The 16297-nt window shown below is 38.3% G+C and overlaps 1 protein-coding gene across 1 annotated transcript in view; it reads left to right on the top strand.

The window, feature by feature from the left end:
• The window catches only part of Stam (signal transducing adaptor molecule), a 65815-nt gene that overhangs the window by 24946 nt on the left and 24572 nt on the right, over positions 1-16297 (top strand). Inside the window, exons 3-8 of the mRNA XM_021185179.3 lie at positions 7646-7721; positions 7807-7902; positions 9032-9178; positions 13673-13763; positions 14121-14313; positions 16163-16257. Of these exons, the coding sequence (XP_021040838.1) occupies positions 7646-7721; positions 7807-7902; positions 9032-9178; positions 13673-13763; positions 14121-14313; positions 16163-16257 (698 nt within the window). The remainder of the gene's footprint in view (positions 1-7645; positions 7722-7806; positions 7903-9031; positions 9179-13672; positions 13764-14120; positions 14314-16162; positions 16258-16297) is intronic.

Here is a 16297-nt window from a genome sequence, read left to right as displayed (position 1 = left end):
TTTCTTACAGTATCAGGAGCCAACTGCCCAGGGAAGGCCCTTCCAACAGTAAGTTGGGCCCTTCCACATTAACCATTGTCTTAGTTAGGGTTCCTATTTTGATGAGATATCATGACTATAGCAACCCTTCCTTCCTTCCTTCCTTCCTTCCTCCCTCCCTCCCTCCCTCCCTCCCTCCCTCCCTCCCTCCCTTCCTTCCTTCCTTCCTTCCTTCCATGTATATAAGTGCTCTATCTGCATGTATACTTGCATGCCATAAGAGGGCATCAGTTCCCATTACAGGTAGTTGTGAGTTACTGGGAAGTGAGCTCAGGACCTCTAGAAGAGCAGATGGGGATTAGCCCTTGAGCCATCTCTCCAGCCCAAGGGAATTTCATTGGGGTTGCTTTACAGTTTAGTACATTATTGTCATGGAGGGAAACATGGCTGCACGCAGAATGACATGGTGAGGAGAAGGAGCTGAGAGTTCTACACAGGCAGCCGGAAGGAAACTCAAAAGCCCAGCCTCTAATGACACACTCCGTTCAGGAAAGCTACATCTACTCCATCAAGGCCACACCTAATAGCACCAAGCATTCAAACACATGAGTCTATAGGGGCCAATCCTATTCAAACCGGCACAATCTTCAATTAAGAAAATGTACCACAGGCTTGCCCACAGACCAATTTGGTGGACACATTTTCAAATGAGGTTCCCTCTTCCTAAATGATCCTAGCTTGTATCAAGTTGACATAAAACTGGCTAACACAGAACTGATCATCCACATTAATTGAAATTTTATAATTGATAAGGACTAATTGCTGCTGTTTTGTTAATCAGTTGTTCCGCTTTTGTCTTTGAGGAAGCTGGAAAACATGTCATTCTTTAGTTGGCTAATGATATATTTAGCTAGTAAGTCAATCTTAACATTTCTGAAACATAAGATAATTATAGTCATTTTACCTGATGTTTTGTCAAAAATGTAACTTCTTGGAACCTTTATTAATTTATTGAGTAAATGCCTAGGAATTTGAGTGTGTTCTTATATAATAGGACTGTATTTAGCTTTGTAAGAAGTCACCACACAATATTGATTGTTTCACTATATTGTTTCATCTTATACATTGAAGTCTTTGGTCTGGTTTGGTATTTATTAAGCACCCTGAGGACTTACTCCAACTTTTTTTCTTGTCAGCATCAATGGTGCTGATAGTCGTCATTTACCTGTTATATAGCACAGCAGTACCATATACTGAATATTTCTATTTTACTTCCTTCTAATTTGAAATACTACCGCTCTATAGTACATTCTGATCTGGATTTGGATATTTTTGAATTTTGTCTTTAATCTCATTGATACTATCCAACCTGTTTATTACTTATGGATTTAATTAATAAAGCTTTATAATGTGTTTTAATATTTGGTAAGACTGATCTTCCTCATTGCTTTCTTTTCTTAAATTTTTAAATTGAATTAAAATACAATTACATCATTTTCAACCTTCCCATTTCTTCTTTTAATCACTGTCATATTCCTGCCTTTTTTCTTTCCAAACAGACCAAAGTCAGTCTCTTTTTCTTTATTGTTTTTACACACACACACACACACACACACACACACACCCTGCTTACTCTATTTAGTGTTGCTTGTATGCATATGATTTCAGGGCTGAGCACTTGTTATTGGATAACCAGTTGAGGAGCTCTTCCCTGGAAAAAGCTAATTCTGTCCCTCCTCACCCCAGAATTCCTAAGTTGCCTGTAGTATTTTTAAACTAGGAGTTGGGTCATGCGAAGTTTCCTCCTTCCATGATAGCATGTCTTTTGGTGTTTTCATTGTTTGGGTTTTGTTTAGGCAACCATATTGTTAAGATATAGGTATAAGGAACTGCCTTTTCTAAGAGACATAGCCTCACAGCAGACTTCCTGGTCCTCTGATTTCTTTTTCAAACAATCTTTTCTCCTTCTCTTCCTCAATGTTCCCTGAGCCTGGAGTTGATAAATTGTACCCATTGGTCAGGGCTAGGCAACTTAGGACCAGCTCGTCTCTGCATTTTGACCAGTTACAGTTTTCTTTGATGTTGTCTTTGTTGCAAAGGGAAGCTTTGATGAGGAAGGAGAGCTATACTTAGCTATATGCGTAAGATAAGGGTTTGCAATCAGTTAGGAGTTATGCTGGTCCAGTAAAGTAGTGGTAGTGGGTTCTCTAAGATGAATCATCTAATTACCATAGGTAGTTGTTTAGTTTCCCAGTAATAAGCATGGTTATCCAATTGAGTGGGTCTTAAATCCAAGTAGACAGCTTTTTGGTTTCCATTTCTGAGTGCTACTCTTGCACCTTTAGGATCATGGTTCATAGACATCACAGTTGGGTAGGCCTATTGATTGCTTCCCTGCCGTGGTGGTTTACATAGAACCTTCTAGTACTATGAAAGCTATTCCTCAAGGAGGTTTTTAGGCAAGATCCAGATTGAATTGTCTAGGTCCTGTGTCCAAAGTATCATCAGCAATAATAGGGACGTATCTTCAACCTCTGGGAATCTACCAAGAGCAACTACAGCATCCTCTCTTGTTTTAGGAGTCTCTTGGACTCTCTGATCAACAACTCAAAAGGAGGTTTCTCATGCTGGGTGGTGGGGTTTTCTTAGGTGGTCCATGGTTCTTAGAGTTGTTGCCATTGTTGCTCAAGTGGCATAACTTCATTTACGACACACACACCTCCCCCCCCCACACACACACTCACTCACTCACTCACTCTCACACTCAAATAAATATAAGATGTTTCCTTAAGGTATTTTCAAATTTATGCCTCCATCCTCCCTCTCTTGTATTGATCCTCCTCCCCTCTTCCCAATTAAAACCTTCCTTCTCACGTCCCCCTTCATACCACTTGTATCCTATAAACCCTCCCTATTTTTCCTACCTGTTTGTGCTCTTCTCTTCTGTCCCTATATACATTTTACAGTTAGCTTTATTACTTTAAAGGCAAGTCTTTGCCCCATTTTTTACTCATTAAAATTTTTCTTGGATAATTTCATGCATGTATATAATGTATTCTGATGGTTCTTGCCTCCACATCCCCACATACCACTTTGTTATCTTATTTTGTTTGAACAGGGTTTGAATAGGATTGTCTCTATGGACGTGAGATCCGAACTGTCCATAGAGCCTGATGGCTTCAGTTGGGTACCCAACTGAAGACACTGACTTTCCTAGAGTCTGACCAATAGCTTACGGTTGAGAAGTAAGGGGCATAGTCCCGTGATTCTAGCCTCCATTCACAGTGGAGTATTGAGAAGGCTTTTTCATGCAGCCCAATGCAAGTAACTGTGTCTGCTATGAGTTCGTGATTTTATTTGTGTCTAAAAGATGAGAAATGATTTGTTAAGGGCTGAGCCCTCCTCTGTTATTTACCCTCAGCGTCTTGAGTCTCTGCATTCACTGCTGTTTACTGGAAAGATAGGCTTCTCTCATTAGGGTTGAGAGTAACCTTTGTTGAAGGATATAATTCAGATATTTAGAAGGCATTTTAACATTATGTCTATTCAGCTTAAATTAACATCAGTGGTAATTTCCCTCATTAGTTTTCTCTTCTGTGGAGTGGGCCTCAGATCCAGTCCACCCCACATAACACTTGTGCTGCTCTTGGACATGTGAGCACATTTTGCTTGACAACTTAGTGTTGTAGTATATGGAGTTAACTGCTGAGTAAGATTGTTGATAGTTTTCTTCTTTACCCAGAAGCCTGGATAGTGCCCTCCTACAGCTTGAAAGCTAGCAAGCAGGCAAGGTTTCCAGCCCAGCTTCACTGCTCTGTATATTGCAACCAAGATGTATAATGTCTTAAACAGTAAGTCCTGCTCTGGTGGGCAACCAGGTGGAAGACAGGAGATTATATTGCTTTGTGCCTCTGGGTCCTCACTGACCAGCTGCTCTGATGGAGAGTTCCCACACTAGCACTAGGAGTTCTGTTCAGAATCTTGCTATGCAAGGTATCCCCCTTCCAGCAATTATTTTTTAATTGGGTTAGAAGATTGTAGTTTTTATATGGGCCTTTTCATACCCCTGGATGTTTTTATTTGTTCCGGTCCCTGTTTTCTCCATCCTCTCCCTCTGTCTTTAGCTTTTTCTGTCTCAATTAATTCCCCTCTGATCTTTCATTTTTACCTGTGTTTTACAATCCTTCTCCCTAAGGTCCTTTCTGTCCACCAACCCTGACCTCTTTCTAGTTTCATGGCTTCCATAAGTACTCTTAAAATAAACACAAAACCCATGTAATTGAAGCTAGGATCCTTTAGGAAAAAGAACATGTGACATCTGCCTTTCTGGGCATGGATTACCTTATTCAGTACCCTCCTCCTACAAATGCCAGTTTCATCCATATTCCTGGAAAAATCAAAATTTACTTTTTCTTTACAGCTGAATAGAACTCATTGTGTGTATGTACTGCACTTTCCTATTCACTAATTGATGGGTGTCTAGGCTAACTCCAATGCCTTGCTTGACAAGAGAGAGGGTAGTGGTGAATGTGTATGTATAAGTTTCTCTGTAATAGGGCATAGATTTCTTTGGTTATATGCCTAGGAGTGATATAGATGAATCATGGAAATGTTATTTCTTATTTAATGAGGACCCTCCAGTTGTTTTTTGAAGTGGCTGCACTATTTTAGATTTTTACCAATAGTGTGAGAGGATGTTCTATGCTGCATAAACATTTGTTGCCATTATTCTTGGTGGCCGTTCTGACTAGGGTGAAATGGAATTTTAAGGTAGTTGAAATCTACATTTCCTTCATTGCTAAGACTATTTTTAAAACTATTAAGTGTTTAGTAGTCATATGTGTTTTTTCTCTTGAGAACTCTTTATTTAGTTCCATACCCCATTTTTAATCAGCTTTTCTTAATGTTTAGGTTTTTTAAAAAATTTCTTATATATTCTGTTTATTAACCGTGTGTCAGATGTATACCTAGGAAATATTTTCTCCCATTCATGGTAAGCCTTACCTCATGGCCTTTGCTTTACTGCCTCCATGGCCTCTTTCTTGGGTTGACTCCACTTACTGCTTGTAGCTCACCTTGACATTCATCCCACATTCTTGGCATCACTGACTTCCTAGGATCTGCATTGCTGTTATTCAGGTCCCATTGTCACAGGTGCACAAATTACAGTCTTCAGGGATCTTGACCCTTTCCCTGGCTTCCCAAGCATTACTTTCAAATCTGGAGGGAAGCCTTCATGACCATATAATTCTCAGATTTAGTTTCTTTGCAAAACCATCACCAATGTGAACAATGCTAAGGAATTTTGCCAGCTTGAGGCATGATTGGATCCCCTTGGACCATAGGCATAGAGTGTTTTTATGTATGGTGAGGTTTCCTGGGCTGCCTTCAGTGAGCAGGATGCCCTAGAACTCTTTTCTTAAAATAGAGTCAAATGCAGGGTATGGTGTGACTCCTTCGGAGTCTTTTAAGCATTTTTCCTACTGTTCTGATGTAGAGTATGGGTCTAATTTTTTAATCGATCTCTCCAGTAACCACAGTTTTCTGGCCTCAACTTTGCCCACAATTTCTTTCTGAGCAAACTGCAAACTTTCCAGGCCTTTCTGTTGTGTTTTCCATTGTGACTCTATGTAAATTTGGCTAAAAGCATCACTAATCATGCTACAGCCTAAATAAATGGTGGCCTGGCTTGAAATATCCTCAAGCAGATTACTCCACACCTTTGAAGTTCAACCTTCCATAAAGCCTCAGGATAAGACTAAATATAGCAAGTTCTTTGCCAGAATGTAACACAAATGACCTCTGACTCCATAGCCTGTGGAGTCCTTAGTTCTTGTTTGAAGCATCTTGAGAAGAGCCTATACTGTCTATATTCTGTTAGCATTCTAAGCACACATCTGAGCTTCCCATTGAGCTCTGCTTACAGCATTGCAGAACTCTTAACTTATATATCTTCAAGCTTTTTCAAGTTTCCCCCACAGATCTGTAATGAGTTCTAAATCATATCAGAAAAACTCATTATCAACAGTCCCACTTCTAATTTCATAAGTTCATAATTTCATAGGTTTCAGTCTGTCAGAGTAGGGGAAAGTGAAGCATCTCACATTGTAGCAGATTGAGAAATCTAGTTTATTTAAATTAGTTGTCTAACTTTTTATAATTTGTGTGTGTTTTGTACATGTGTGTTCACATGTATATGATGTATACGTGTGGGCGTGCATGTGGAGGCCAGAAGTTGGTGTCAGGTATCTTTTCTAGTCACTTTCTACCTTGTTTTCAAGACAGGTCCTTAGACTTCGGCACATTTGCTATGCTGGCTGGGTCATTGTGCACATGTGGCAGGTGCACTTTGGCCTGGACCATCTCTCAAATTCTGGAATTTAGTGTGCACTAAAGTATGGAAAGCATCTGGAGGCAGGAAGTTGACACAAACTTGTGGCTTATCTGACTTGTTTCCTTTTTGTGAATTATTATTCATTACTGTCTAGCCAAATGTGCACAAACACCTCAATATTAATTAATTAATTTGCAAGGATGGGATCAAATTCAGGCCATGCGGGGCACTCTGTCGTTGACCTACGTGCACATCCGCTTATTTTTTTTTTTTTTCATTTATAGTAGTTTAAAAATAATGGATTGAGAGAAAAATGAAGCGAGAAATATAGAATAGAAAATAAATACAAATGTAGACTGGGAATTATCTCAGTGATAGAGTGCTTCTCTCTGTCATGAAAGTCCTCTGATCAGTCTCTAGCACCTCAGGAACGGAAAACGAAGTCCAGCTGTTTCCTTCACTGCTGCCCATAACCAGAACTGCTGCCCATAATAAAAATTCCAAGAACTAAATGTTGGTTTGGATGCGTGAAGCTTTCTGTTTCTGTTATCTGGTAGTTAGCCTAAAATTCTCTTTGGGTTGGTCACTGAGTTTGTGACACAGTCATTTTCAGCAGCTTGGAGCAGAAAATTGGCCATTTAGCCCTGGTACAAAAAGCTGCCGTATGTGTTTCTTATGTCATAGCTCCTGAGGTTCCTTTCCATGACACAGTGCTTCCTTCTCTTGGTGGCTTTCTCACCCCTGTCTCCACTTACTCCTCATTAGGAAGACCAGGGTCACTCCTGCATTACTGTAAACAAGACTTAGGCTGGAGCATCCTTTCCCACCCCGTGATTATTCTCCTTGCCTGATTGTATTACTTCACCAATTCCTGTTGCATCTCCTTGGACCTGTCTGTTTTTGATCACCACCTTTCGCTTGCTCGCAGTTGTGAGGAGCAAGTTGAGCAGGCTCTGTGTGGGCCAGGACCAGAGGAAAAGCACCTGTCACTACCCAAAATATGGGGTAACATTGCTCAATACATATTCAATATGTATTTTCTAATTGTGTAATAGTTTATAGTAGGAATATAAATCTTGCTTCATTTATTTTGTCAGACTTGAAATGTCTTAGCCTTCCTTCCATTTACCCACAGTTCTTAATGCAGAATTAACTAGAAATGCTTCATCTATGTCTGCTAAGCAAGAAAATGTGTTACCTTTGGAAAGCTTAAAGGACCTAGCATATTGTTTGCAGATGTCATTAATAATCAACCCCTTGTATAATATCTTCTCTTTTATACACTAATTGGAGGGACCTAGATGTATTATTGTTAAATTTCTCATTTTTTAGACCTAAAGATTGTCTTCGTTCCGTTATGAGAAGAGTGAACCATAAAGACCCCCATGTTGCTATGCAAGCTTTAACTGTAAGTAGCTTCCTTTTAAGTAAGCAGCACTACTTGTTTAGCTTTCAGCCTTGAACCTTTTTAATTCCTCACTCTATCCTTGCAGCTTCTGGGAGCATGTGTATCAAACTGTGGCAAAATTTTTCACTTAGAAGTATGTTCAAGAGACTTTGCTAGTGAAGTAAGCAATGTATTAAATAAGGTAAGGAACATTATGTCCAGAAGTCAAGAAGTCGTCTTTCTTTGTGTTTTTTATTGCTAAGTTCTTCCCATTTCAAATTCCAAAGAACATTTGTGTACGTGTGTGTGTTTCCTAGACTGTAAGAACTGTGTTTCCTTGAAAAGACTACAGATCCACATGAACTTCTTTATGGGGGGTTCTTCTGCAGGCCACACAGTAATATAGGTTTAGGATTTTTCTGTGTTTTCATTTGATAAGAAAAGATACATTCCTGGTTACCCCAAGATATTTTATAGTATTTGTGGCTATTGTGAAGGGAGTTATTTCCCTGATTTTTTTTTTCCTCAGCCTGTTTATCATTTGCATAAAGGAAGGCTAATTTTATATCCAGCAACTTTGCTGAAGTTATCAGCTGTAGAAGTTCTCTGGTAGAATTTTGGGGGTTGTTTACGTATGTATATTATCCTATCATTTGCAAATAATGATACCTTGACTTTTTCTTTGCTAATTTGTATCCCCTTAATCTCATTTTGTTGTCTTACTTGCTCTAGCTAAATCTTCAGGTACTATATTGAATGGATATCGGGAGAATGGGCAGCCTTGTCTTGTTCCTGATTTTAATGGAATTGCTTCAAGTAGCTCTCTATTATTTAATGTAAAGAAATACCAGTGTACTTCTAGGTCCTCTTTTTGGTACCATTTTTGTACCCATGAAGACATTTCCCTAATGTAGAATCCTTCATAGGAAACTGCTAGAATTTAACGTCCTATTAAGTCTTCATCTTATGTAATCAGGGATACTACATGACTGGCTATCCTACTGTATTACTATTATGACGGGCCAGACCTTTAGAAGGGGTTGCCCCTAATATTGTGGCAAAGAAGTTCTTACTGGGAACTGCCCCCAAGCCAAGACTGGGCTGGTTGTGATTCTAAACTAAGAAGCACTAAGTTTCAGGAATATCAGCTTATGTTAGCAGTTGTTAGTGGTTTATATTCACCTTGCAGCTTTTAAAAAATATAATGGCAATGGAATACAAATAGCAATGGAAATTTGGTTGTTTTTTTCCACATATATAGTCTATTGTAGTAGAAAATTAACTGTACCATAAAACTGGTGCTTTATCATTTTTTCTTTCTTGTTCCTTAGGGTCATCCTAAAGTATGTGAAAAATTAAAGGCTCTTATGGTTGAATGGACAGATGAATTTAAGAATGATCCACAGCTTAGTCTGATATCGGCAATGATCAAGAACCTTAAGGAACAAGGTGTAACATTCCCAGCTATTGGCTCTCAGGTATTTTGTGAAGTTATGTATGTTACAGTTTAATTTTTCTTCTAATGTAGCTATGTCTGTTTAAATTTTTCTCTCTCTCTTTTTTTTTTAATTTATAGTTAGCTTTTAGTGCTATAGCGTGGTTTGCGGATAACATTTTATTTAGAGGTGACCCCCCTCCCACACACACACAAAACAAGCTGTAGTAGAATACTAGTGTGCCTTTCCCACCACCTTCCCTTCAGAAAGCAATTGCTTTAATGGTTTTATTTTATGTACATCAGTACACCGTGGATGTCTGCAGACACACCAGAAGAGGGTATCAGATCCCATAACAGATGGTTGTGAGCCACCATGTGGTTGTTGGAAGTTGAACTCATGACCTCTGGAAGAACAGTCAGTGCTCTTAACTGCTGATCCATCTCTCCAGCCCTGCTTTAATGTGTTATAGTTTAAATTCTTTATTCAGTTTGACTATAACAAAATTGCATTGGCTCAGGTAATAATGCACAGTCTGGTTAAATGCTTTTAATGCTATTAACTTTATCTACAAAGAATGATAGCTTAAAATTAGTGTGTCTTTTTATTGAGAAATTTATGAATACCTTTATTTAAAATGAAGACATATGAGTGGCCAGTAGAAAAAGAAGCTGTTAAGAAGAAGTTGCTTCATGGGAGCAACTGTCTGTTAAGAAGAGCTAAGTAGAGCCTTAGTCTTCTGCCTTCCCTGTGAAAGACTGACTGCTGCAGGGGTAGCTTTCTTCTTGCACACTCCACCGTGTCTGTTTTGTAGTGGATTTCTGATTTGTGTCATATAGGAAAAATCAAGGGGCATCTTTTGCAGTGTTTTCTATTCTGGGTAACCATCCTTAGGATATTTAACCAATGTAGGCTGACTAAAGGGCATAGTACTTTAGTATGTTCTCATTGCCTGCTGAGTGGATTGGACATGTTCTAGTTATGTGAGGCTATGAAGGAACCAGCCCTTCTTCTGTGAAGAGCATACCTTCTAACTGTTGACCACTTTAAGCAGTCATATTAAATTGTATACATTTGTCTAGATTTTCTTCCCAGGCCAGTCAGAGTGTTCTTGAGATGTAAACACCTAGAAAGCTATCTAAGACACATGGAAGCCAGTGGATTATTAGGTTTTTGCTTTAAAAAATTGGATTTTAAACTAAGTCTATGGTGATACATCTTTATTAATTCATAATTAATACCTAGATTTTATTAGTAATTTTGAAAATTTAAAACTAAGATTGATTTTGTGTAGAACAATCTAAGGTACTATAAATTGGTACCAGAAACAATGTTTATCAAAGAGTAGATGCATTGGAGGGAAATGCAGAGCAGCCTTAGAATTGCATTTTCTACACCTGTTCTAGAACTTGTTACTGAGAATGTGATTCATTGACCATTATCATCAGGATCACTGGAGGGATTATCAGGACTGTAGCCTCTGAGGTGCCACTCCACTCCTGTGGACTCATTGTCTCCATTAACAAGATCCCCAGATGTTTCCGTTTTGCACAGAAGTTGAGAAGCACTGCTCTGGAGCATAGCCTAGTGCAAGTGTAAACAGTTCTCACACCACAGATGGAATTGCCCCTGTAAGAGAAGGAAACATAGTGATGTGTTGGACATGGAGCCTTTGTCATTAGTCTAGAATCTTAGATAGTCATGGGAGCAACTTCAGAGGTTCCCCAATGTCAGCCCTTCGTTTTACATGTGAAGGAACTGATTCTAAGAGTCACTGGAGGAGGGACACCACAGACAGGACAATTCAGTCCAGTGTCTTTATACCACCTGCTCTTGCCTGCTTTCTGAGAACATTCACTAGATACGCTTGTGTTTAGATCAGACTTCATGGGGCAGGAAATAAAATGGACCATGACAAAGCATTTATTGTTGGTTGGTATAGAAATTACATTATTCTCTTGCTCAAGTTATTTCAAATGTAGAAAATCTAGACTGAAGTAAGGTTTTCCTATAGGTACATGCAAGAACCATTCTTACTTTAATTATTATTCTTTCAGCTAATTGCATAGAAAGTAGAATATGAAAGGCTGTGACTGTTTTATTATCTATGCAAAGCTTGTCATTAGTAGCTGTAAAGATTGTTTAATGAAGAACAAATACTATACATCCAACTGCAGCGTCTCCTTAGCTTAGCTGCTGAGGTCCTTGCTATAGTTTCATCAGACTAGATTTTATTGCAGCACACTTAGCAACAGCTTTTGAAGATATAAAGATTTTTCTAAATACATGTTTTTATTCAAAGACAGAAGAAGATTATGTAAGCCTGTTGTGGAAGTCATACTTCCCACTGACTCACGCTGCAGTTGTGTTAGCACTTGATGCAGTGGTAAAGGACTAGCACTGCTGACCTTGGTTAGCTAATGGCTCTTGGTTAGCTAATGGCTCTCAATGATACGAACTGAAGAGCGCAGATCTTAGGAACACCGTGCTTTTGACTTCTTTCTGAACTTGCCTCTCAGCTGGTAGAGTTTCTTCAAAGAATGTAAAGTATCAACTTACCTGTGTGTTATGTTTAACAAGTAATGAAAAAAATCATATAAATAATAAAGGCTGTCTCTGACCAAGTTTATTTATAACTTGCAGACATGTATAGTAGTCATATCAGAATCTAAGATCTAATGGGTCAAAATTAAAAGATTTTAAAATTGTGTTTAAATGAAAATATGGAACTAAAGAAAAACTTGCTGGGTATCTGATAATGGATAATGCAGTAAGTGACAAATCACAACTGTATTTTGGTGACAGTTGACTGTTTGCCATGCACTACACTCAACATACATTTTATTCATTGCTTATAATAGACACATTCCCTTAAGGAACATATAGTCTGGTGGGAAAAACAGTTCAATACAAAAAAACCAGTTACAATAGAAGCTGAAATTTATGGTCTCTGTCAGCCATTGTCCTGAGTAGTACATATGTGATTCTTATAATTTCACATTTCATTTCATTTCTCCTTTTTTCCTATGTAGCCCCAGTGCTTACTCTGTTAGTTTCACTTTTTAAATTGATTGGAATTTTTTTTATTGATTTGTAATCAAATCAGTGTTATATCATTTGCTATTTCATTTAATCCACGCCTCAACATGCCTTGTATTGTAGTTGTCATATGAATTACCTTTATATACATTATGAATATAAATGTTATACTTCTGCTTTGAACCAGGAGTGATCCTCCTCATCTGGTTTTAGAAGCTGTAATGCTAACCGAGGCTTTTAACTATGTTAAGATATGTAAAGTAGGGTTTTTTTTTTTTTTTTTTTTTGGTTTTTCGAGACAGGGTTTCTCTGTATAGCCCTGGCTGTCCTGGAGCTCACTTTGTAGACCAGGCTGGCCTCGAACTCAGAAATCCGCCTGCCTCTGCCTCCCGAGTGCTGGGATTAAAGGCGTGTGCCACCACGCCCGGCTCCAAAAAGTAGGTGTTCTTATGTATTCTGGCTTTACTGGAAAGTTGAGGCATGAACTTGGGACATGGTTAGGGACACCTGATAGCCAATGGCTAGTATGTGAGAAGTGGAATTTGAATCCATGTTTTCCTGATCCTTAACTTACAATTTTAGTTACCCATCTTATGCTACCTTGTTACAAATCCTTAAGTACCAGAGGTTAACAAGGGTGCTGAACTAAGGGCTTAGGCATGTTTCATGGAGAACGTAATTTAATTTGTCAGCTACTTACTGACTGGCTGTTTAGACACAGCAGGGAACAACCATAAAGTTATGGACATAATGAACCAAGGGGAACACTGTAACTACAACAAATGCCGGCCTTGCCTGCTCACAATCACCGTCAGCTTCTGGTCTGGAGACAGAAAAGGAGATTGGCAAAATAGGCTGCATTCTGATCTGCATTGATAGTATGCAAATTCCAAGAGGCTCCGAAGGCTAGGAGCTTTAGAAGCTTCGAATTCCAGACATGGGGATTAGCCCATGTTTGTATCTGCACATTGTTTTGTTTACAATATAATTAATCTTAAGCATTAACACACTGCCAAAAGTAGTTGCATTTTTGTTTATAAAATATGGTTTTAATACTATATTGTTATTTATAAATATTAGCACATATATATTACTTTCTGCCTTTTGATCTGAAAGGAAACAGTAAAATACAACAATTTGTATTAAACTTTCCAAAGCTGTTTTTAAACTAATTCTCAGATTTCCTCTTTTGGTTCTGGAATTTTTCTAAAATTATAAAATAACTATTTTTGGTTTTTTATCTGTCTTGCATGATATTCTTAGTTTATTGTCTGTGTATTAATCTGGAGAAGTGCAGGTATTCTGTCCACCTATTCAGTGGCTTTTTATTTATTTTTATTTCTGATGCTCCTTTGTAGTGGAAAGCCTTCCAGATTGGGTGCCTCTTCTTCTTGAGCACTCAGTAGCAGAGGAATGAGGGTTCTTGTGAGACTTTAGGTTAGAGATGCAGGTAAGGCCTGTTGAGAATGACCTCCACACCTTTTCTCTGTGTGTTAGGCTGCAGAACAAGCAAAAGCAAGCCCGGCTCTCGTAGCCAAGGACCCTGGGACTGTGGCCACCAAAAAGGAAGAAGAAGATTTAGCAAAAGGTGAGTGAGTCTGTGAACTCTGGAAGGGAGGGAAGAAGACAGGTCTCTGACTGAATAATAGTTCTTAGCGTGTACAGAAAAAAGAATTGTCTTCAGATAAAGCAGGGCTGCTTCATTTTTAATGGAGTCTTTCTGTCACCTAGAACAACTTTAATTGTACCTTTTCAGTTAAAATGATGTACACTTTTAAAAAGTTCTTTTTATTTTTCAGTAATGAGTGAATGTATATAACTGCTAATGGTTAGTTATTATATGAGGGTATGCCCTCGTGTCCTGTTATACTATTGGAAAATAATACTTCCAGCGTATTATTGGCTCTATTAACACTCGTGGTCTTTAAAATCTCACTGTTTGCAGCTATTGAGTTGTCCCTGAAGGAGCAAAGGCAGCAGTCAGCCCCCGTGTCCACACTGTACCCCAGCACATCTAACCTCCTCACTGACCACCAACACGAAGGCAGGAAAGTCCGCGCCGTGTATGACTTTGAAGCCGCTGAGGATAATGAGCTGACTTTTAAAGCTGGAGAAATCATTACAGTCCTTGATGACAGGTAATAGTTAGTTACACATTGAACACTTGTAAAAATATATCCCTAATAACCTTGCTTTAATATCTTACTGAATGTAATTCCCAAACATAGTCAAAATATTGACAAGATGTTTTAGATAATGGTTAACTTGCTGCCTCAAACTATACAGACTCATTTTGTAGTATAATATCCCCCTAATTTATGTTACTTAAATAATTTTTATTTGTTTTAGAAACCTGTTTTGTTTTGTTTTGCTCCATCCAATAATTTAAATTGTTAAATTTTTTAAAAGGTTAAAGTTTTAGAAGATATGGTGGATTTATTTGAAGAAGTTCATGATCTCTTGATAGTATCTATACAGAACCATATATCCATATAAAACATAATAATTTTTTGCTTATGGTATCATGGGAGAACTACGCAATATCAGTATTTTTAGAGTTTACCCATATGATTTTTTATGTGAAGTGAATCATAAAGCATTAGAATTTGTAACTGCTTTTTAAAAATGAATTTGGATTGATAAAGGTTATTTTTATAAAAGACTTTAAAGTTTATTGCTGTAGTCCAAATTTACTTTGCCACATTCTGAGATTGAAAACTCCAACCTCTGGCAGATTTGGAAAATGGTGAGGACTCTCTCTGGTTGAGACACAGCTGTGTTCTTACCATGCTTTCTCATGTAGCAGCAGGAGCAAAGAAGAGATCAGGACTCTGTTTTATAAGGTCACCAGTTCCATTGAAGAAAGTTCTGCCTTCATGGGTTAGTCAACTTCCAAATTCCCCCTTCTGACACTGACAAGATTTCAGCACGTGGATTTTAGGAAGATAGGCATTCAGACCATTAATATTTTCATAAAGCATACAAACCGATGTAAAACTTGAGCTCTTTAGCTAGCGTTGCAATGTGGTCATTCATTCTTTGGAAAAGTGTTTATTAAATACTTGCTGGCTTTTTCTACAGAGGGCACTGGGGACAGTTTTGTTTCAAGTTATGTGCTATGGGTAGCATCAAAGATCTCTTACATAGAAGCCCAAGTGACTCCTGACACTCAAGGCAGTCAGTCTAAGGGCCTCTTTTGGGGAAAAGAGTCCATAGTTTTTGTTTGTTCTGTTTTTTGTGGTTTTGAAGTTGAGAATGATGCAAGCTTTGTTTACTTTTGAAATATAAATGCATCAGATCTGCACTACTTATAACATTCTGAAGGAGATAAACAATATTAAACATTTCTCATTTAAAATAAATAATACTCTGCTTGACTTACTCTGATAACCAGTGTCAAAGCTGGAAAGGAGAAAAGTGTATAACGCCCATGGCATTAAAGGCTAAAACAGAGTATTTGATTCTGAGAAAATAAAACCCATGGGAGGGAAACTGCCTACAGTCAGGAGCTCAGTAGAGATTGGCATATGAAGGTTTACATATAAACATTACACGTGTGATTTGACAACCTGGAACATTTTTTAGGTTCTTATTTATGAGAAGAGCAACAAAAGACAGACAACTAAAATCCACATTTGAAACTCTGCTGTACTTTTAGGAATCCACGCAGACCATAATAGAACCAGGAAAGCATGGCAGATTATAATCGTTACACTGTTCCTAGCTTTTTATTGCTTCTCCGAGGATTTACTGACCTTCTGAGGGAAAGAACTGCAGCTATAAAAGCTTCTGTTGGTGAGGCTCACTTCCTGTTTGCGTTAGAACCTCGCTAACTGATGGTGGGTGTCACAGGAGCTCCTCACTCGCTGTCTGCGAGAAGAGACTGCTCTCTCCTTTACTGGATTGTGGTGATAGTGCAGGATAAATGCTAGAAATACAGAATAAGTCCTTCTTACTGATGAAACACTCTTTTCCTGTTTGTCACAGTGATCCCAACTGGTGGAAAGGTGAAACCCATCAAGGCGTGGGGCTTTTTCCTTCTAATTTTGTAACTGCAGATCTTACTGCTGAACCAGAAATGAGTAAGTACTTTTCAGTCTGTTGGTAGATGATAGATCATCC

This window comes from Mus caroli, unplaced genomic scaffold, assembly GCF_978045245.1.
Source record: "Mus caroli unplaced genomic scaffold, Mus_caroli_1 scaffold_2, whole genome shotgun sequence".
In the NCBI taxonomy this organism is placed as follows: Eukaryota; Metazoa; Chordata; class Mammalia; order Rodentia; family Muridae; genus Mus; species Mus caroli.
The sequence above is the reverse complement of the archived record's forward strand: the minus strand, read 5'-3'. Positions and strand labels throughout refer to the sequence as shown.